At 48.1% G+C, this 22,358-nt stretch overlaps 3 protein-coding genes across 3 annotated transcripts; 2 read left to right on the forward strand and 1 right to left on the reverse strand.

Moving 5' to 3' along the window:
* Window positions 1-8,758: 8,758 nt before the first annotated feature.
* Window positions 8,759-9,087, forward strand: BKA67DRAFT_657583 (uncharacterized protein; the record flags this gene model as incomplete). Its single annotated transcript, XM_046107139.1, has 2 exons — window positions 8,759-8,893; window positions 8,941-9,087. The coding sequence occupies 2 exons, from the start codon at window positions 8,759-8,761 to the stop codon at window positions 9,085-9,087; spliced, it is 282 nt and encodes a 93-aa protein (XP_045959924.1).
* A 1,093-nt stretch (window positions 9,088-10,180) lies between these two features.
* Window positions 10,181-14,907, reverse strand: BKA67DRAFT_636154 (DNA-directed RNA polymerase III; the record flags this gene model as incomplete). The annotated part of the gene is made up of 2 exons (XM_046105672.1): window positions 10,181-11,723; window positions 11,760-14,907. 2 exons carry the CDS (start codon window positions 14,905-14,907, stop codon window positions 10,423-10,425), a joined length of 4,449 nt encoding a protein of 1,482 aa, XP_045959925.1. The 3' UTR covers window positions 10,181-10,422.
* Window positions 14,908-15,762: 855 nt separating this feature from the next.
* Window positions 15,763-17,711, forward strand: BKA67DRAFT_645133 (uncharacterized protein). Its single transcript, XM_046105868.1, has 3 exons — window positions 15,763-15,960; window positions 16,014-16,660; window positions 16,717-17,711. Exons 1-3 carry the CDS (start codon window positions 15,953-15,955, stop codon window positions 17,658-17,660), a joined length of 1,599 nt encoding a protein of 532 aa, XP_045959926.1. The 5' UTR covers window positions 15,763-15,952; the 3' UTR covers window positions 17,661-17,711.
* The last annotated feature ends 4,647 nt before the right edge of the window (window positions 17,712-22,358 follow it).

The raw sequence follows: 22,358 nt of genomic DNA on the forward strand, positions 1-22,358 counted from the left end.
CTGAGCTGGTGGGACCCATGCTCAGGACGGGGCGCGTCAAGAAAATCATGGCGCTAAAAGTTGATTCGATGAGCTTGTCAAAACATAGCCCACAGACAGTGAGGGAGTTGGAGGGTGGATAGGACTGGTCTCACGAAAGGATACCCCAGCTGGATTCTCCTCATCGTGCATAGTGTGGACACTGCCCTCGGAAACAGGGACGGGGGTGAGGGCCGGTGGGCTGCCATGGCTTGATTAGCTCCACCGAGCTATCTGTGAAGATTCGTCTAACGATCCAAGAAGATCATGAACTGGACCCCGAGAATGTATCAGGAGCCACTTTGAGGTGCAAACGATGATGCATACAACACACCTATACACGGTGACCGTCAAGTTCCAGTGTGCAGGACAGATACTATCCGAGTCACGAAAGGGAACCCATGAGGCTGATTACCGGCTTACAAGCAGTCGCAAATCGGGCGATATCCAGGCCCAGTAGGTTGTTATCCGCAACCTAGACTAGATGCTAGGAACCATATTTAGAGCCAGTGATCATGCGAGCTCCTTGCCTGTCTCTCAACAGACCGTTTTTGACTATGAAGTGGTTTTTGCTTGCAGTGAATTCTATCAGCATGTTGTTGTGCCCGAAAACCAAATAAGAACAGACCGACCTGCAATTTGACCAGTTGGCATAATAAGGGCCTTTGGCCGCAGGTTGAGGGCCGCTAACGATGCACGACTCGGTGATCCATTTTAAACGGTAAGCAATCTACTATGTACATAGTACCCTCCTAACCGTAGCCTAGTGCACCGCCTCGGGACTTTGGGTGACCGCAAGGGACTGTAGACTCGCCAGTCCTTTTCCAGCTTTGATTTTGGCCTTCTTCTGGCTTAAGCTTTAAATACTGACCTCGCTCCCGCGGCGCTGGAAACTTCAGCTAACCAAGGCGAGAATAAGTAAGCAAATGCAGTATCTACTAGACACAATGTTCTCCCAGCATAGAGTCACTAACCGCCCGAAAATATGAGGGGATCATCAGTGACCTGCATTGTAATTACTTGGCTGTCCGTCGTTTACAAAGCATCAAGACCCCTAGGTTAGTCTAAATGCGAATTTCAGGCGATGGAACACCTTGGCGATATCATTCAGGCTTGCATACTCTATCTGCGCTTAACCACAATAAACAGCCCTACTATCTTGTTACAGTGGAGAGTCTGCGCCCCCCACGATACTTTTCAGGGGCTTGACACCAACTATAGCACACAACCAGAATTGCTGAACTATCTGAGTACACAACGTGGTTTCATTTGGGCTGAAAGACCTGGTGAGTCAACCGCAGCCCGTCGTATCTGGCCCACCACGCACATCTGTGTAGCTTTGGGGCTACGTTGACTAGGCGATTACCGACCGAGATTTTCAGATCTTCAGTAGAATTTCTCCGACTTGAACTCTGCACTCATCCAAAAGCCGTGACAGCATTTCGCTGAATTATGCGCCCACTCTTACGCACGAGGTGGAGCAGTATAGATGGCAATGACGGGCGATTTTAGTGCACAATGGCTATGAACATGCTAAGTACAGGCCGGCGCTATTTTGGTTGTGTCAGGCACAAGACACCACCGCAAAAAAAAGGTCTTTGCGTTCTCGTATGCGCGTGTCAGTCAATTCATGCCAAATATTCAACAATTCAATAGGGTCGTGTGCAGAAGTGCATGAACCACAGCATGTTCTCGGATTGTTTTCCCTTAACAATTCTATTACTCGCCGCGGTGCTAATCGTGCCACGCCTGGGCATCGTCCCATTTCGCCTTTTTTTTTCTTTCTGGTTATAATCGGTTGGACACCGGGGGATCTGGAACCCAATCTACATTTCCAGTTGGCTGGGAAATGATAGTCGAATACTCGCTTTGGATGTTTCAGTGGCCAAAAGGTTTCGCGAATCACTGCCCCATTTTTAGCTATATACATAGTACGTGATCACACAATCAACACATTGAGGACTGTCAACCCCGGCTAGGAACCCCAGTTTGTCAACCCGCTTTGAAACTAAGTTGATCGACGCGCAAGGGCCATGATCGACTTACCCAAACTGCTCGAACGACAACTCGAAACAAAACATTGGCCTACTTGTAGTTGTTGGCAGATAAAATAATTCCCAGTGGACGCTAAGTAACAGGCTTGTCAAAAAGTAGAGGAAGATCATCATTGATCCCGCAAGGTGGGCAACTATAGCAGGGCTGCAAGGGTGTGGAATTGGATATTACCTGTTTCGGGAATGAGCATAGTAGACCTGACGAATACGGAATGACCCCGAAGTTTCGATTTCCCAACACTATTGGACAAGTTTGTACAAACGAAAGTGGAATTTTCGACGACTTGTACAGCTGGATTGCGTTTAGCTCTGTTACGTCAGCTTTGTTGACTTTCATACAAACCAGCCGCGTAAATGGCATGCCGTGTGCTGCGATCTCTCCAACTCATTATTATGAGGCTTATCACCAGATTGACCAAAGCAAAGTCATGACCGGGAATGGACAGCTTCGCAACCAACCCATATCGCCGACCCCGGACCTAGACACCTGCTTTGCAATCTATTTGTCTTTCGTCCTTATCGTCCATGACACTTCCATTGTGTGGCGCGGTGCATGTCGAGAGAGCTCTCTATCTATGCATACGCATATGCCCAACGGCAGCCCAGCTCGCCTGTAGCTAGCCACTAGGTACTGCACATCTCGCATTTGATCTTGGGTCAATGTGCGCTAGACCTGCCGACCATCCGCTGGATTTCGGGGGATAAGGACATGCCAATGGGAGATCGAGGCTGACCTCCTTCAGCCAAGCCACTCACAGGTTGTTCCATGGCCATGAATTATATCCGCGGCCTAATCCAAAAGGGTACGCTCTTGATTTAACCTTATTTCTCTTGTCTCACCCTGGTAGGTTGCCAAGAACGCCCTTCTCCATCCAATTTTCAACAGTGAAAACCTTGAGAATACCAACCATTTGATTTAAGCACGGTCGATCAGTGACGAAAGACTTCGCCAGAGTTGGCAAACGGATTGAGTTTTGGGAACAACCATTGTTCAGTGTAATGACATCTGGGACGCTCTGTCGGCCATGTCAGTTTCGTCTTGTCTAACTGAGGCTTCCATTGTACTCTAGGGCTTCATCCGATGTTTCGGAACAACTGTCTAGTACTTTGACCCTCTGCCAAGTTTTGTGCTCAAAAACAAAACAACGAAGATCGACTGGTCACGAAACAATTGGAAACGCATTGCTCAGATTAATGATATGAATTGTTTTCTATGAAAAGTACAATGTATCTTGTAGGTAATACGAGAAGATCTCCGGGGATCTAACTTCAAGCCAATCAAGCCAAGTGCTCAGCAAGTCCTCGACATTGCTCATGATTGTAGTTGCCCGACGTGCTTCTGTAGCTCAAAAGCAGTGCCCGGAAGATTCAGTCTATCTCGTGTTAGCTACACTCGAATCCGCGCGTGTGCTTCGGTGCACGTAGGCGCCGCTGTTCGCAGCTGCGTGACAAATCAATTCGAGCAGCAGATTCTGGGCAAGGAATAATTGAGCATGCAGGTATGTATGAGCTGGCCGTGCAAGGTGCATCAGTCGCGCGACTGAGACTGACGCTATTGAAACTTCATGAGAGCTCCAGTTGTAAGAACTCTTGCTTTTCAGCGTCATCTTGTGTAAACGGCCCATTGCCAGAAAAGCTTATTGTATGGAAATTACAGAAGTACAGCGCTTCCCTTCGGCTCGGCACAGTACTCCGTAACTTTGCTCGAAACTTCAAAACGTTAGTTCGTAGACTTACTCGACACTTTTACCCAAGCTCGTCGATGGCTGATTCGGATTTGCGTCCTACCTCAAAGTCCGGAAGATTGTGAGAGATGGTGCCGTAAGGGTCAGTTCCGGCTTGTTTCGCAAGACATAGCTGACGCCAATCCCGTCACCAGCCTTCAGTCAGCCCAGCCGCTGATCCTTATGCTGTCCTCGGCCCAAGCAGTGCACGCTAAACACCCCCGCCGAGATGGTCTCCTCCACGGTCGTGTAAATCTTTTTATCTTAAAAATAAATAATAAAAACCTTCCCTCTTTCGGAACTCTAGATAGTGCCCATGCGAAAAGGTAGATGTCGTGTAACTCTAGAATGCCGGTCAGCCTTGGGAATTGCTTCCACGTTGTCTTGCAGCAACGCCCATAGTATCACAACTCGGTCCCGAGTACGCAAAATAAGCTCGTCATACATTCTGAATGTCTGTAACATTCCTCTCGAGTGGTAAGAATCTTGTGAAGCTGACAAAGGTGAGCGGAGGTGTGGTTCCATCATGTCGAGGTACTGGAGCTGATATCGTGCCTATGCTGGATATTTTTGTGTAGCGACCAGCCGAATTATTGAAAGACTGAACATGGGACGCCGTGGCTTGGCCAGCTGCCAGCGGACCGTTGCTGAGTGCTGTCATGTAATTACACAAGTACGTTTAATCGCAGCAGTTCGAGACTTGTTGTCTGAGTTATCGTTCATATGCGTTATAACATATAGGATTATTGCTTCCAGTACTGAGGGTATCGTATATATCTGTAATGTGACCTCTGATAATGTGTTCCGCGATCACGGCTCTTCCTGTATCGTGCAATGCTCGTGCCAGCAAGTTCTAAGCTTAGAACTGTCCACTACTGATGAGTATGCCATGTTCTAGCCAATGATGTTGATTGTTGATATGCTGCCGTGTCGAGAAATGTAGTCTCAAGTTCTTCGTTTCGCGGCGACATGTCCGTTGCTTCTTTGCTTGAAGGGATACTTGACCGATGAGGACGGTACATGTTACCAAACTTATAAGACTACGAATCAGTAAATCGGCATCCCAAGTCCTTCTTTTAGGATAATTCCTATCAACTCACAGACATTCCACATGACCATCGTGATGGCTCTGATTTCATTTCCGGCTCCTCATCACAGGGGCTCGGACTTGACCGGATGCCCCTACGGACCCCCAAGTCCGCCAGACGGCTCAGTATCACGGCCCACAGCAATGAGGGACGTGGGTTGACAGAACAATTAAGTCAACAAACAGACGAGCGGCATGCAGAGATATCATGAAGAGCTCGAGGCAAATATAAAGAGGAACGACATCTGTCCCAGAGCTGGTTGGGGCGTCCGTCCGTGTAGCTCGATTGCCTGTACAGACCATTGATACAGCTCAAAGTTTATAATTTCTTCGTTGAAAGTACATTCAAGTGGTCCAATCATGTCCGAAACTAAGAGTTTGGGTTCCTCTGCAATGTTTCACGTTTCCTGGTGCCGAAACTTTGCTTCCGTATTTGGAATTTTCGTGATGATCATGTAAATAGAAGACGCAGTGTCGGCAAGTCGCAAATCAAACGTCCGTACTTCATTCCTTGTGCCGTATTATAGCAATCGGTTAAATAAAACCGGCAGTTCTCATTTGTGAATGTATGTCAGAATTTGCTGTATAACAGGTGAAGTAGTTGTCATCAAGTTCTTGAGTAAGAGTATAACAAACTTGGCTATCCTTCGTCTTTCAAGCTAGAGTACTGTGAACACCCAGCATCTCTCCAACATGAATGATATTGAACTTTGGAATACCTTGTCTGATCCAGTATTGAGCCGTTTGGTCATGCAGCGGTGTTCTTCGGTGACTGATATGTCCGCTGCTTGGGAAGTTGACAACCGAGCACCGACCGTTGAAGCTGTAGTCCCATTCTCTGCGCATTCGGCGCGGCGTTTTAAAACCCGCGATTCCGTGTTGATGTAGACCACTATCCGAATTTTAACTGATGTGGGAAAGATATTGTCCGTAGCGCTATTGTCTTGCGTTCCAAAGCATGGGCGTGTGTCATGTCTAGTTCGAAGTCCGTAGACTAACCAGGCTGGAAAGTGGAACGGACTTGCTTCTGTCCATGAGAAAGCGCTGGAAAATTCTGAGATGTACTATCAAGGCACGATAGGGTGGGTGTTGTGAATCAATACCAAGACTGACAAGTTATCAGTTGCCTCTTGTGGCTCGGCCGTCCTCAGGAGGTAACGGGACCGTTGGCTTTGCATGTTAATCGGGGAACATAACTCGCAAGGCCAAGAGAGCTGAAGACCACTTTGTGAAGCCCAAGATCCGGATAGTTTAAAAAAAAATGGTTTACGACTTTTTTGATGTCTGAAGATGTCGTCACGTTGAACCATCAGGTCGTAAGACTGCAGAGCGGGGGAAAGCTATCAGCCTACTTAGCCATTCATAGGCCCGGGCGAAGTCATGCAAGTTCGACTTTGAAACATCGACAGTAGCTCAGCAAGACATACGGCGTAGATCTTGACGAATAATAGTTCATCCTTGCACGTATTTTTCCGCTACGAACGGTCATCATCACGGACCTCTTACTTTGCGGTCACCGACTAACACTCTTTCTTATGCTGGAATGATGATGTACCTCATTAACAAGTGTAGCAGTAACAATAGTCAAGGTATGTTAGTAACTGACAAATACATCAGGCCGACCGATACTTCTTACACACCCCGACTTCGTAAAGGGGCCACGCAATGCCAAACATGTCAAATACCGGCATGGCGCTGGTGACGTGAGCTTAATTTAGGCTATCGTCTTTATATTGCTAGCATGCAGAGAGTTGGTGATGTCCGGACAAGACACTTACTACATTCATTTATATAAAGATCTCATCAATGTCTACATCTAAACAGGTAAACTATACGGGTACGCTTCGGATGAAGTACTACACATAGTAACGTCGCAGCCTTTATAATGTTTTTTTAAGAGTTATTGGGTTCCTATCCAATACACGAATTACGAATTCCACGATTGTAATCTAAAAGCCAGCTGGGAATGGAACTGGATCAACCTCGACATAGTCAAACAATCTTCTGCCGTCCTATCGAAACTATGACCAAAACCACTGTTATAACCATCGGTATACTGGACGAACCGGCGGACCGATTCCACGACCCCATTCGGCTTGACGGGATCGTTCGACCACCACAAAACAGTACGGGTGTTTGGTGGGCCAATTGTTGGAATGTCCAAAGAAAGAGTCATTGTGGCTTAAGCAAATCGTACCGAACGCGGCCGATATGTACGTGGATTTTACGCCATTAGAAGGGAAAAGATCAATTCTCAATATCACGGGACAAAATGACATTTACAAAGCCATACACCATCTCCAGCACATATGACAGGTTTGAGAGTCTCTTGGAAGGTATAACTGAAAGAATGAGCTGCCGCGACAATCTAATTGCGATCGAACCTGTGCGAACAGCGGTTCAGACTGTAATCCAATTCTCGTTGGTGAGCCGGCTAGAGCCTATTACCGACACATGATCGCGAAGACTCACATTATGGATGGCAACCATGACGCCATAGACATAACGGATTTGGTCTCATCTGTTCAATGTGCTTCCGTTTAAGTTTTTCTTGCTCGTAGATTCAGCATCCTACTCCTAGATTCAGCATCTTGCTCGTAGATTTAGCATCTTGCTTTAGTTCATATTGCTGTGGCCCATTTCACATTTGATCATCTATGTCTTCTGAGAAAATAGCCGTGCAAGATAAGTGAATAGAAGGTACGATAGAGGTTGAAATGTATGTCCATTATAAATATAACATGGGGAGATATAAAGGCGATATGATATAACAATTGGATATCTTCTCTTCGGTATCTTCATATCTAAGACCACTATGCTAATTGACCCATGCAAAAGAGAATGCAACGGAGGTTAACGGTTGACTGGCTATCGCTAACCATACTATCAGGGACACTCGTATTATGACATGCACGGATCTATAGTAATATATTTATTTATTTAATTATCTCAAACAATCACAGTAAATACGTATAATGACAACCTTAAAATGCTATGTTAAAATAATAATTTACTTCTAAAACCATTCGGTTATTGAAACTAATACGGTAACTTAAGGGGTTCACCGCGGCTATCGCCGTAACTAGACCACTATGGCTGCAATTATAGCCGTCTAAGGCACTTAGGTTAGATAATTATGTGCATTATATATCCACGAATTGATAGGTCCGTGGATAGCTTCCTTCCGAACCATATTTTGTACACAACACTTTACACCGCATACACTGCGTACCAGAAACTATCAAATAAAACTAGGAACAAAAGTAAAAAGTGGTGGGTTTATTATTACTTATTACTTATTTGGCAGCACGACGAAAATGGCATGTTTTGGGGTGGAATGTGACACTCCTCTAGTTGGTTCGGTGTTTGCTACAAGGGAACGAACTGCCACAATTCAGCCAGCTCAAGGTGCATATATATTCACACGTACGGACTATACAAACCAACGGCCTGCACTGCGCCAACCTGCCTATAAGCCAGTGGACTATTTTATTTAAGATTGCTTCACGTGCTTTATGATCGGCTTAGCGTCCAGTCCACAACACCGAATGTCAGGTAAGCTGTGAGTCACAGTCATCGCCTATCCTCGAACAACTTTTGAGCCTTCTTTAAACCGGAGTTTATCATGGAGAACTCATGCTTCATCTCATCTCTCGCCCTCTTGCTGTCGGATGGCTCGCGAATTCTGAACGACGAGAGTTCAGCTGAATGGACGGCCTCTATGGAGATGGTCGCAGTACGGTCTCAAGGTGCCGTCCGCCATCATTCAGCCAAGGAAGGAGATGGACTTCGTAACGGCTGCCAAGCATCTGATATCTGCCTCGAAACCTTTAGTCCCAGCTTCAGGTAATTACAGCCATTTTTCGACGGTCAGCATGGAGGGTGTGATCATTGAGCTGAGCCTGTTCACCGGTGTTGAGGTAAACGAAGTGAAAGAACTTGCCGTGATCAAGGGCAGCACTCTAATTAAAGAGCTCCAAAGTCCTTTCATGCCTATCAAAAGTGTGCAGGTACGTTGGTAGATGATATATATTTGGATGCTGCAGACATGTCTTAGACGAGCATAGCGGTTGGAAACGGCAACACAGCCGGAGTCGTTCGTTATTACATTGGGGGTGGCCTGAGCGCTTACACACCCCTTTATGGCTACAGTTCTGAGAATATCATCGAAACACAGGTAGTGAACGCTAGAGGTGATCTCTGAGACTGAGGATGCTGATCTTCACTGGGGTCTTTGGGACGCTGGGCAATTTTTCAGCCTGTTCGTCGAGCTAACCATCAGGGCTTCCCCATATACCCTGCTGGGCAATGACAAAGGCCAACGTACGATTGGTACTTACATATTCTCCATTGAAAAGCTGAATGCTGTAAGTGCAGCGATGGTGCCTTTTATGGAAAGCGAGGGACATACTTCGGCTGGTCTCTTCAGTATTACCCTAGCGCCGCCCGATTTCCAGCATCCAGTATGCTGGTTGTAAGCTTTCGCCACCACACACTTGAAATTTGTATCACGTTTGGCTCTGACCTAATTCGCTCCCAGAAACATATTCAGCTGGCAATTACCAGGGTTCTAAGAGCCATGAGTTCGTTGACAGTGTGGACAAGTAGGCAGAGGCGAGTTCACGTAAGGGGGACGAATGAGAATGTCATTGTCTCTTACGCCAATACAAATCGGGATGACCCTATTTCGTGGTGATACAAAGGTGAAGAGAGGGTCGCCAAACGCACGGTGCTGGAAAAGTAGTGCGATGCCACTGGCGTATTTACGAACGCATTTCTATAGATCTACTTCCTCGCAGCTCCACACTTTGTCGCTGAAACCCATATAATAAGATGTATAGTCACGACACTGTCACTAGGATCCTAGTAAATTGGCTTTCGTAAGTTCTTTCAAATCTTGCAACGCGAGTGGCAGAACTCTCAATAGATGTGCTTAATATCACGAACCAAGCTGACTCTGGGCTGGGAACTTCATTTGGTGCTGCAATCATGAGCCTTACTTTCCGAGAATCAAGGGTTTCCAATTATAAGTAACAATTTTGCCCATTATTATAAATGAATAAAATTCATTTTCGTCTTACATAGAACCATCAGTGAATGAAAGCACACGCGCCCGACTTCAGACCACAGCCTGATCTGAGGTATGAAATTCCAACCTTATTATTGGTTGTGTCTAGCAAGTCCTCAATTGATTTCCAATAAGATTTGCTTGTGGCAAGAAGACTCTGGCTTACTAAGAAGATATCGCAGGACTATGGATGCAATGAGGCACACAATTGCACTGAGTGCATGAACACAGCTTGTTTGTTCGATGGTCAGCATGAACGTATACAAAAAGAACAACGGGTTGACAAAATTCTACATCGGCTATACAGGGGCTTCGATGAGCAAAGCAGAAGAGCAAAAGCAGGAGATCGCCCTTTTATGACTGGCTGGATCCCTGCAGTATTCATGACCTGAACTCCTTATCGCAATGCAATCATAATTGATCATCCTCTTCATAGACCTGCTCCCGAAGCCTGAGCTCCTGCATGTCCCATTAATATCCCGCCGTTGCAGTCGCCTTCTTGGGCTTGAACTTCTTCTTCCCCTTCAAGTCCAAGTTCCAGGCATCCTCAAAAGCTGTTGGCAATTTCTGTAGGTGCTCATTACCTAGTCCCAACTTCCTCACGACCTGGAATGCACCCGTGCCGACTGTCATGGTCTGTCCCATGATGATCTTCTCAGAGACACCCTCGATCTTGTCACACTTCATGCCAGCGGCAGCTTCAAACAAGTGATCAGGCGTCTTTTCGAAAGAAGCAAGTTGCAAAACAGAGTCACGCATCTTTGATAGACCAAAACGTGTAATACCAAGAACTTCGCCCTTGTATGTCATGACATCAGCAAGCAGCTCCATATGACGAGGGTCGATGTCCATATCTCCCATGACGTCGCCAATTTCTTTGGCAATAGTTGTTCGTGCTGCTTCGATACCGAGGACCTGGTTGTTCTCCATGACGTTGTTGGAGACGACCTTCGTGCCGATGACACCTTCTGTGTTCATGCATTGACGAAGACCATAACCTTCAACGAGAACAGCGTGAGTGTATCCTGGTGTTTCGCCAGGTCGCGCGGCTTTTTCTTCCCCTGTCTGAATAATAGCACGAGTTGCGTCTGGGTAACCAGAAACAGGAACAGCTGGCAGGACGCGCTTTAGGTGACTAATGCGAGTAAGCATGTCGGCCGGCATCTCAGTCTTTGTACGGACACTTCGGCTCTTGCTTTCATCGGGAAGGGTAACAGCAATTTCAAGTGTGCCATCTATCGGATATACACGGACATCTCCATCCAAGATCTTGAGTTTCTTGGCTTTCACGATGGCATTCTTCACATCGTACAACCCAATACCAAGATTCATGGCCTCCAACGACTCCATGTCGATGGCAAGCGTAATGTATGCTCGGTGTGGCTCCCACTCGTCTTCAATGTGGCGTAGGATATCCTCGATATAGGTCTTCTCAATACGACCTCTGACAACTCGTGCTACTTCAATCTGCTTGTTGTTCTCCAAAGGACAGGTAATGACCGGTGTACTGATAGTCTTGGATGCATTGATAATCTCCTTAATACGAGGCACACCCTGAGTTATACTCATACCGGCGACACCAGCAAAATGGAAGGTCTTCAAAGTCATTTGAGTACCGGGCTCACCAATCGACTGTGCTCCGACGGCTCCGACGGCATGACCAGGCTCCACATGGGCCTTCTTAAACTTCTCCAAGCAAAGGGTTATAAAATATACCAGAGTACGCTTCGAAACTTTGGCGACCCTCTCGGTATGGCCTCTTGCAGGGCTGCCTTTTTCTCTCTTGTCGATAGTTGCGGTGCTCATACCAGACTTCTCGAGGTTTGCATCCAACCCGAACTCCTCTCGGACCTTGGCCAACTTGGTTGCTAGACCTGAGACATAAGCTTCGATGGTCCGGAGGAAGTGACGACTACTCTCATGCTCATCTATTCCATAATCAGTCTGGTCCTCGTAAGCAAGAGCTTCACCGTGGAGAAGTCCTTTTCGTTGATAACGCGCTCGTTCTTTATCGATCATGGAATCGCAAATTTCCAGAATTTCGAACGGCAAGAGCGCTCGCTCATTGTTGTCCCAAGTTTGGTTTTCAGCATGGGAGAAGGTGCGGTCGAAATGCACAGGCACGGCTGATCCCTCCATGTCTACGGGGTCGAGCTTATCCGCACCAAACTGGAACTGCACTACATGACCCCCAGAGGTACGAACTGTGTCATCGTATTGCGCGGACAGATCCTCGAGAGACTTCATGAGACGCCGAGACATGTAACCGGTCTCGGCAGTCTTGACGGCGGTATCGACCAGACCCTCACGTCCAGACATGGCATGCATCAAGAATTCTGTTGGAAGTAGACCAGTATAGAAACTGTTTGCCACGAAACCTTTGGCTGCGGGCTGGCGAGCAAGCTTATGGAAATGCGGCAATGTACGGTCTTGAAATCCATCGGCAACACGCGATCCTCCAATAATCTGCTGTCCTACTAGAGCGATCATCTGAGCGACGTTGATGTTCGAACCCTTTGAACCTGAAGTAGCCATGATCCACGGAGCGTTCTTTGTGCTGAGGGTTTCGATACAATAAGCACCTGCAGCTTGACGAACGTGACTGAGCGTTCCGGAAATGGAATTTTCCAAAGTCTCTTCCATAGAACAACCTGCTGCTTTTTGCAATGTCTTTGCATTGAAAGAAGCAATCAGCTCATCTGTCTTTCTCGCTGCGTTTTGAACAAGTACTTGCTTCTGCGCTGTTAGGGATGCACTCGGGAAGACATCACCAATACCGATGGAGAATCCCTGGTTAGTCAATGCTCGAGCACAAAGCTTAGCGAGACGGTTCATGGCGATGACAGCTTGGTCGGGGCCGAAATCTCTCATGATGACATAGAAAATCGAGTCTTTCTTTCCGGATCCTACCGTTGATTTGTCCATTCTACCGCACATGATCTCCGAGTTGCGCACTACAAGCCAACCGTCACTGGGGCACATATCTGGGGCACGTGTTCTTTCGCGGATGTTGTCCGATGACTTGTTCGGGGGTTGATATTCTCTGCACTTTGCATCCAGATTGACCATAACAGGCGATTGCTTGTTTGGTCTCATCAAGACACTGAACACCTGCTTGCCTGTCCACATGCGTTGAGGTTTCAAGATAGCAGGTGGTGGTAGATCAAGGTGGACGTTGCCATCCATCATGTGTTGGCACATGTACGCAAACGTCTTTCGGTCGTAAAACACATCTTTACCACTCAAGACGTAGGCGGCAGTGATGAAATCCTGCGTAGCAGCAATGACGGGCTCACCATTCTTGGGTGTTGCTAGATTGTTCTTGACACCCATCAGGTTGATAGCCTCCGCTCGTGCTTCTTCTGTCTGAGGAATGTGAAGGTTCATCTCATCGCCGTCGAAATCAGCATTGTATGGACCACATACACACTCATTTAGACGAAACGTTCTCCAAGGCCTCACTTTGACCAAATGACTCATGATACTGAGCTTATGAAGTGATGGTTGACGATTAAACAATGCAACATCGCCATCCTCCAAATGTCTCTCAACAACATCACCAAAGCGCAACTCTTTAGCGACTCTGGTTCTGTCACCAAACTTCAATGTTTGCTTGTAGACCAGGTCACCATCCTGCTTGATGATGCCTTGGGCACCAGGGTAGACACTGGGACCGTTGAGAATGCACTTTCGTAATTTCTCGATATTTTCGCGGTGGGCTCGTTCCGGGTATGTCAAGTTCATAGCGACAAGGATAGGTACAGCGACCTGGTCGATACCAAGATTGGGGTCAGGCGAAATGACAGTTCGGCCTGAGAAGTCGACACGTTTTCCAGACAGATTACCACGGAATCGACCCTGTTTGCCCTTGAGACGTTGGCAGAATCCTCTCATACTCTTGACAATACCAGTGTTGGTCAAACCAGGAACATCACTGTTGACGTAGACGGCAATGTGGAGTTGAAGGTAGTCCCATTGCTCCATGATAGTCTGCAAGCTGGCCCCCTTCTGCAATGCTCCTCTGATCAGACTGCAAATGAAGACGATTTGACTGAGAGTGGTTGTGAGATCATCTTCGTTACTTGCCCCCTCCTGTGCTACCGATGGCCGAATGCAGACAGGTGGTGCAGGGATGAATTGCCACAGGAACATCTCAGGTCTTCCTTCGGTGGGATCAAGACCCAGCAACTCGCAATCAGTTGAGCTGATCTGTTTGAAGAGCTTCAGGACACGAAGGGCGTTCAAATCTTCCATAGCCTTGCGTACATGCTTCTCCAGGTCGTTGTTGTGCTTCTTGGCTTCGATGAAAGAGTTGTCAAAGTCGATCTTGGACTGAGGTGGTACTTTCTTCTGGGAGGTGGACTTGTTGAAGGCCACAAACTTGTCGTGGACCAGCTTGAGCGGGCCAACCTTGCGAATCTGGCCATTGGTTGCACCGCAGTATGGGCAAGTCTTGGTCTTCCTACATGTTTCGTTGACGTTCTTGAGAATGGCCTGGCGGTTCATGTTATCGGGGGCCTTGCGGAGTCTCTTGAGAAAGCTGCGGCGCTCGGGCTCAGTAAGCAGAACGCGGGAACAATCTTTACAGATCTCCTGCAGAATCTTCATGGTGAATCGTAGGTAGCCGATGTGGAAGACAGGCAGAGGCAAGCGGACATGGCCGAAGTGGCCAGGACAATCTTGAAGCCTGAGATCGCAGGTCAGACAAGTAGCGACCTTGCTGGATATACCGAGGCGCTTGTCCAGAGGACCGTTCTTGATTGGTTCCCTTCCACGGTCGAGGTCGTACATGGTCCTGTCCGCGACCTCGACCACGGCCTGGTTGACGATATCCTGGTTCGACTGGATGCCGAACTTGATCTGCCTGAACCGCTTTGGCACCTTGTCGACAACCTGATGTTTCACAGGGGCAACAGCGCTTGAGCCCTTCAGGGCTGTCTCTGTGGTGGCGGCCATGTTATGAATTGTAGTCTACCGAGACAAGTTGGAAGGGGTCCTTGGTCTTTCCAATTTGCGAATCGGTAATCGGCGTTGTACTTCTTGAGTCAGGTGGTGTCGTCGTCGAAAGTCGTCGAAAGTCGTGCCCGTACACGTCTTGCTACCTGAGTTGCAATGTCGAAACAACCATCATCATATTCGCCTAGTCTCTGCGCAACGTCGTAGCAATGGCTGCCGATTTAGTTCGTTGTGTCCGTTGTTATGCGGCAAGCACTCTTCGTGATGCCTGTCGGCTGGCGCGAAAATAAAAAAGTCCAGCAGAATTGCCCCGCTTCAATCACCAAACCTCAATGCTCATCAGGTGGACCGGGAGATGCAGCAGCGTGGTGGGGCACGACTGAAGCTTGAAAGGTTGGAAAGAGCTCTAGACGTACGGATCCGTAGAGGGCGCTTGCTTCAATGCTGGAACCAACCGGTACAGTAGATGCGTACAGTATGCAAGTCTATCTGATAAAGCGGAGAACTATTCGTGCGGGCTTGACTAGATTTAGACTCGATCGATCTAAATGACTGTTACTCTGTTGCTGTGTTGAGTTCGAAGCGAAAGTGGCAGGTCCCAGCGCTCCTTATTTGATCTGATTTGATTTGACCATAGATGCGTCGCTGGGGGATGAGTCACTTATGCGAACTTCTACTGATGCTGCACTATATGGTATGTGCTGTAGGTACAGATCCGTAGTGACGAGGGACGCGGGGCACAGACTTTTGGGGAAATTGGGGAATTCAGTAGCACGTGATTCGGTGTAGGTCGCGCCTACCACTTTACTGAAGTGGGGGTTCGCAGACACGTCTTAGACTGCGTCAGTCCAAACTGAAAGACGCGCCGCCTAGACTAGATTGTGTTTTGTCATACCCAGTAGGCAGAAGCCGCCTCCCGAGTATCATCAACGACGATCGGATTTTCTTGATTTTGTTTGCGTGTAGCTCTTCTTTCCACGCCGACTGGTGTTTCTATTCTTACCGAACCTTTCCATGCTCCATACTTGATTGATCATTTGTCGCAATGCCTGTGTATGTGACCTCTAACCAAGACCCGCCGGCAAATGTGCTGACCATGTAAACAGTCCAGGCGATCAGCACAACGTGGTGGCCAATCCATTCGAAGAGGCCAAGCCGCGTATTTCAGAGTATACCGCCGCCGAGATTGCGACTCTGCAGTCGCGCTTGGAAAAGCAGCTGGGCCCAGAATACATATCGGCCAGAAGCGGTCCATCCGGTCAGAAAGTTCATTACATCGCCGCCGAAAAGTGCATCGCTCTGGCCAACGACGTCTTTGGCTTCAACGGATGGTCCTCGAGTATCCAGAACATCCAAGTCGACTTCGTCGATGAGCATCCCCAGACTCTCAAGATATCGTTGGGGTTGTCCGTTATTGTTCGAGTCACACTCCGAGATGGTACATTCCATGAGGATATCGGCTACGGCCACATTGAGAATTGCAAAGGCAAGGCTGCCGCTTTTGAGAAGGCCAAGAAAGAGGGAACAACGGATGGATTGAAGCGAGCTTTGAGAAATTTTGGGAATGTCCTGGGCAATTGCATTTACGACAAGGACTACCTAGCCAAGGTCACCAAGATGAAGGTGGCCCCTACCAAATTCCATGAGGTCGATTTACACCGACATGCAGATTATGCCCCGAAAGAGCCCCAAATCAAGTCAGAGACCCACGCTGGACGCGCAAAGAATGCTCCGACCTCCATGGTGCACAATGGTGGGTTGGATTCCGATGATTTTGACTGGGTGGACGCTGACCCTTTGGATGTGTAGATACCATCGACTCACTAGATGATGACTTTGGAGACTTTGATATGGCGGATTTCGGCGTCACTGAAGAAGGAAACCCTGACGAGGTGGTTTTGCCTGGATCCCATAGCCTAGGCGCGAAGGCAGGCAACAAGCCTCAGACCATGTCGTCAGGTTCGGGCAGTGACCCGAATAGAACCATCACGGGTAACACCGCCGGCCTTTCCAGGCCCATGCAGCCACCTCCCAGAGCTCCTATGACCAGAAGTAGTTCCAGTGGTCAACCAGGTCCTAGGCCACAGCCTCACACACCGCAGGCTGCGAATCGACCTGGAGCACCGAACCAAAGCCGACCTCAACCCCAGCAACATGGCAAACCAAATGGTCCTGCGCCTGCTCAGCTGTCAGCAGCACAAGCCGCGGCCAACGGACGGACTAGTACTCCGCCCCCAGCGAATGGTAATGATCAGATTCCCGATGGCCCAGTTGCCTTCTTTTCCGCTCGCTCGGTGAAGGCTCTACCTGAGGGGGCGCCACCCGGTTCACAGACCCTTCCTCCTAATGGTGGTAAATTGTTTGATCCTAAGCTTGAGAGTCCTTCGATCCGCAAAACGCCAGGTATCGATCATAATTCTACGAAGCCGGTAAGCAAGGAGAAGAAGCATGTGGAGGGGATCAAGCATGACGACGAGCCGGCTACATTGCCTGCTGGAGGTTTCAGTAATGCAAACACTCCCAGTCGGCCACCCCCGGGTAATGTAATCAACCCTTCACTCAATCAGGCACGAATGATAGGAGCACCTGGCAGTCATAGTCCCATGGGCAACAGGGGCGCCTATAAACCGCCAACTATGATGAAACGGCCGGCAGATGGAGGCGCACGGCCGCCGTTGAACGAAGTAACCACCAATAGCAACGTCGGGTCTGCTACCTCTGGTGCGGATGCAAAAAGGCAGAAAGTCGGCTGAGCGTGCAGTGGGCGAGCATGACGGCAAAGGTCGTTTATTTTTATTCTAGGTTTCTTTTTTCTTTTTTTTTTTTTTTTCTTTTTTTTTTTTTTTGTGAAAGCGAGACTGCACGGCGTTGGGAGTAGCTCGTTTTATGAACTCGGGCATAATTTGTGACCCATGATACTTAGAGTGTTGAAATCATGCCCAGGCGTTATGGTTCTGAGGCTTTGCAATCGCTTGCTAGAACCTGCTGGTATGCTGTCTAAAACGAATCTGATTAGGGACACTTAGGTTCCACTCAATCCGGTGGACTCACGATATTTTTCCTTGAGTTCTATAGGTCCTAAGCCGAAACAGCTATCTATACTGGATGACAATGTGTCTGTTCCCCGTATGCGCACCTTCTTCTCTTACATCTTTACTATCCGTTGTATCGTGCATTATTTGATGGGTATTTTGTTTGAGAGAGATACTCTTATCGCAAAAATTAACAAAGAATGATAATCATGTTTGAACCTAGGAGTTTTTGCCTATTGGGGTGTATATTCCCAATGATATTTAGGCAACTGTATTGCGGAAACTGAGGATTGGAGATAGCGAATTAATCAGCTTGAATTATTTTACCACCTCTTGATTGAGAACTGCCTTTGCTATTTAGAACCCGGATTAGGCAATACAGAAATGCACCAGATCCATATAGTCCCCCCATCGGCGAATGGTTTTCACAACATCGTGTTGAGCAGAAAATGTACAGATCACTCCAGCAATACACAGACACCCGAAATGAAACGATCATGCCCCAATTGGCATGATACATATACGGCTGGTGGTATATCTTTACTACTGAGAGCTGCCGATTCGCCAAGTCATGCAAGCGACTTGTTACAGGCTCTGATAAATTGCTGCATTGAGCTTTCCCAGCAATATAGGGAGATAAAGGGAACCGATATGTACCCAGAACGCCATATATATGTCTCAATAGTTCCGGTCGTAGCCGGAAATGACAATATCCACCCGAAAGACATTCTCAAACACCCAACACGCAAAGTTGTGGCTCAGCAGCAATGGTTCGCTGGAGACGGGATGAGAGCATCACGAGGAAGTCAGTGGCTGATAATCATTCCTTGGGAGAGACTGTATCGAGATGCGCGAGTATCAGTCTACTAGATTAACAAATTGTATGCATGCACAAAGCTCAAGTGTTGCGGAATGATTTAAGGAGATGTTTGCGCTACCTTTAGTCACCAATGGTTGAACGTCGAGAAGAGCAAGATCATACCTGACCACTGTAGCATGCTCAAGGGTTGAGGCAGCCTAAATCAAGCGAAATGCTTGCGTGAAAGACCATAGCAAACATCTGACGGAAGACAACAACTTGAGTATAGATTCTAAGGGTTTATTATCCGCCGCGCTTGCCGAGACATGATTGGCTTCGATTCTTATTTTGGCAATGTGATCTACGCTTTGAGCCGCTACCAGCCATGTCTTAAGTGAGATAAGTACATATTGTTCCACCAGCAAAGGCAGACCAGCCAATGCGACATGACGTGTGGCATTGAAGTTGAGACTCTTCAAATGTGTCAATCCAGGCCTTTTCAGGTCAGGTCTTTTTTGTTAGCGGTGAAATATTGGCCCTTTGTCTCGCCGATGTAGACCGTCGGGGGCGCTGTTCACACTATGTAGTAAGCGAACGTAGCCGTTCCGTACCGAATCGATCGTTCGAGTCATGGGCTAGGCGCCTTGGGCGGCAGCCGACAGGGCTGTCTTTTTTCCCCAGAATTTTGGCACCAAGGTTTGGGGCTGTTGTGATACTATGTATGTACTTTGTCGACTAACTTGCGACCCTGAGATCACTTCTTATTGCGCAATGCAAAGGATGAGATCATCTTGCGTATCCATTTCATGCTTGCGCAGACAGAGATTGACAAGCTGGCCAAGTGGGAGCTCTTCCATGTCCTTACATAATGATCTGCGTAGGGGAGTCAGAGGTTGCAAATCACTTTTTAGTGAGGGAGCACGTAATTCAGTACTTCTCTTGCGTGGCTTCAATACTAGGCGGTGCATAGCACATGGTGCAAGCCGTTTCGTGGGCTCGCCTGGGCGGAGCTCCTCTAAAAATCGAACCACTGACCTTGTCTAATGGCCTGTTAGTCGCATAGAACTTTCCTATTTCAAGCGTCGCAAGCGACAGGATGAGCCAAAAGGAACGAACATAATCAGAACTCGCTGGAAGCCCATTGGTCAGATGCCAAAACCACACCACATTTTCGGAACCCCGACCCATTAATCTGCCTGCCCGGCAGATCAGGCCACACCAGGCCTGCTTCTTTCCGTATCAGGGTTTCTAGGCTTTGTGTTATGCTTTTGTTCCCACCCTTGCGGCCATGTATTCTGGGTACGTGTATTCTTGCACTCAATTACTATGCGCGAAGGACCTGGAACCAGAATGATTGTCACGCCAGATCGCAGTCAACGAATCTGGTAGGTCTCACCGGGGGTTGGTGCCTGAATACGGGGTCCAGTGACTCGTAAGTGTGTTCAAAGAGACCGTTGAATAAAGTGCTTCTGTTCCCACACCCTGATGGCCGTCCTTTCTTTCGAGTCTTCTATTTTTATTACAAACCACAGTGGTGACCAAGCCTCTCTTATCCTTGATCCTAAGCTCAATACAAAAGACGTTGTTCTCCTTCCTCCTATATCTGATCTCTAAAACCACTCTATCACATATTTTAAGAACGCCGAGAGCATCTGCCGCGCACTCATTGTTGCAGCTTGACAAGATCCTCGTCACCCCACACCTGACTTACAAGAGTCAGCCCACCTCACGCGACATAACTCACTGCCGCCATAAGAATCAAAGAGCAACCAGTTTCCGTCACAACACAAGGAAATAAATTTCTCCGCACAATCAAAATGTCGCCCACACACACTATTTCTGCGCATCTCTGCAAGCAAATCTACACTTCCTGGAAGGAGACCCGCCAGCCGCAGACTGCTATGGACACCACCTACGTCTCGACGGCTCCGTACCCTGCCCGGAGATCCCCGTCGCCGGAAAAGCGTTCTATGGACAGCGACCGCAGCGATTCTTCCAGTCCGCCCATGAGCCGCTCGTCGAGCAGTAGTAGCTGGAAATGGGGCAGTCGCTAGAGCGATCAACTGCGGGCGACAGGTTTCAGAACAGAAAAATATGGGACGAGACCATTAAAACATGATCATACCGCCCTTCGCCAAGCACGCACCCACATGAGCACTGCGCGGCCTGTGGAGCTATGACGGAGCTGCATTTGCGAGCTACAGCATAAACATTATGGAGTCGGGGAGCATTTGTTACGATCACATGAAAACCAGCATCTATTGTCGTGGTGGCTGGTGCAAGGCTGCGCCGAGCGGGACAGAGTACGAGCATGAGGAAGGGCAATGCATGTCCAAGGACGCATGCCAAGTGCCGTCCGTGGTGCAACAGATTCGATGCTTCTCTCGTGGGATTTTGGGACTTTTTGATGCAGGAGTTTTGTCTATACCCAATTGCTTTTTAGGAACAAATTAAAACACCATCACTTCTATGCTAAAAACTTTGTATCGCATACCAACATCCCAATCGGGATAGTCGTGACATGTAATGGGCTTTGGGAAACTCGGACTTCATTGTGGTGTTTTACCTCAAAACGGTCAGTTTATTACACGATTCTTTACTAGCTGTTAACTCTGTCTACAACCAGGAACACAAAACTTGGCGGAAGGAAACATGTCCATTATGCTTTGCCCACTGAGTTGCTAGCTTTGAATAGCCATCGCGAGTTTTTCATGATTTGGGTTTCTACATCCACGGTTCGAGCCATGCCACTATCTCAAGAATTAAGCACACACCAAGACTACCTATAGAAGCCGCCATACCGAGCCTCGGCGTAGGTTTCCGAAGGATGTGAACAGATAGAAACTAGTGACACCTACAATCGGAACTTTGAAACTGGGGTTCGAACTATGCTTCCTCCTGCTTGTGAGGCCTCGAAATGTGTCGTTCCACAGGGCTAAGGCTTTCTTCTAATTCGACGAGATCGTAAGGGCCGATAGGCACTGACGGGTCAAGAATGGGATTCCGGGACCTGTGTGGCGTGTTGGAGAGAAGGACGAGGACAAGTAACTCTATTCAGTAGAAGTACTTGCTGGGCAAAAGCAGTTGGGGATTGGTTTGTAGGTTGCGTTCGCTATACACCTCAGTAACATACATTTAGACATCACGTGAGCGTCTGTCTCCGTAGGTTGGTACACCCAAATTTATCATATCTGTTGTCTGCAAGGGTCGAGAACCTACGAGAGAAAATGCATGGGGATATCCCGCTTGTATAGAAAAGGCACGCGTGTTTAGGGTTTTCCCTTCGAGCTTCCCTCATCTCCCTCGATATGTTCGTTCTCCACGTACGCGAGCAGACCCCGTTATCCTCTACTCTTCGCGTACCTCAGGACACGTGCTTCCCGTCGAGTGGTTCTGGAGAAGGGACCTTGTCAGCTGACGAACCACCGACTGTTCCGTCCTTTTCGATTTACTGTCTGAGTTCATCATCACTGAGTTCCGAACCCTGCAGACGCCCATTCCGCTGGCAAGCCTCTTGATTGTCTTCAGCACCATAATTGTGTCCTGTGTGATACCAAAACACTCGAGCGAGAAACAGCAGCACCATACCACCACGAACAGGTCATCGTTACCTGCGTTCT

The sequence above is a fragment of the Truncatella angustata genome (genome assembly GCF_020726525.1).
Source record: "Truncatella angustata strain MPI-SDFR-AT-0073 chromosome Unknown BKA67scaffold_3, whole genome shotgun sequence".
Lineage (NCBI taxonomy): Eukaryota > Fungi > Ascomycota > Sordariomycetes > Amphisphaeriales > Sporocadaceae > Truncatella > Truncatella angustata.

Bases quoted from the DNA above. Each gene is read 5' to 3' on its own strand.
- BKA67DRAFT_645133 (XM_046105868.1), top strand. The intron at 16,661-16,716 runs GTGGGTTGGATT...TTGGATGTGTAG, and splicing joins GACCTCCATGGTGCACAATG to ATACCATCGACTCACTAGAT.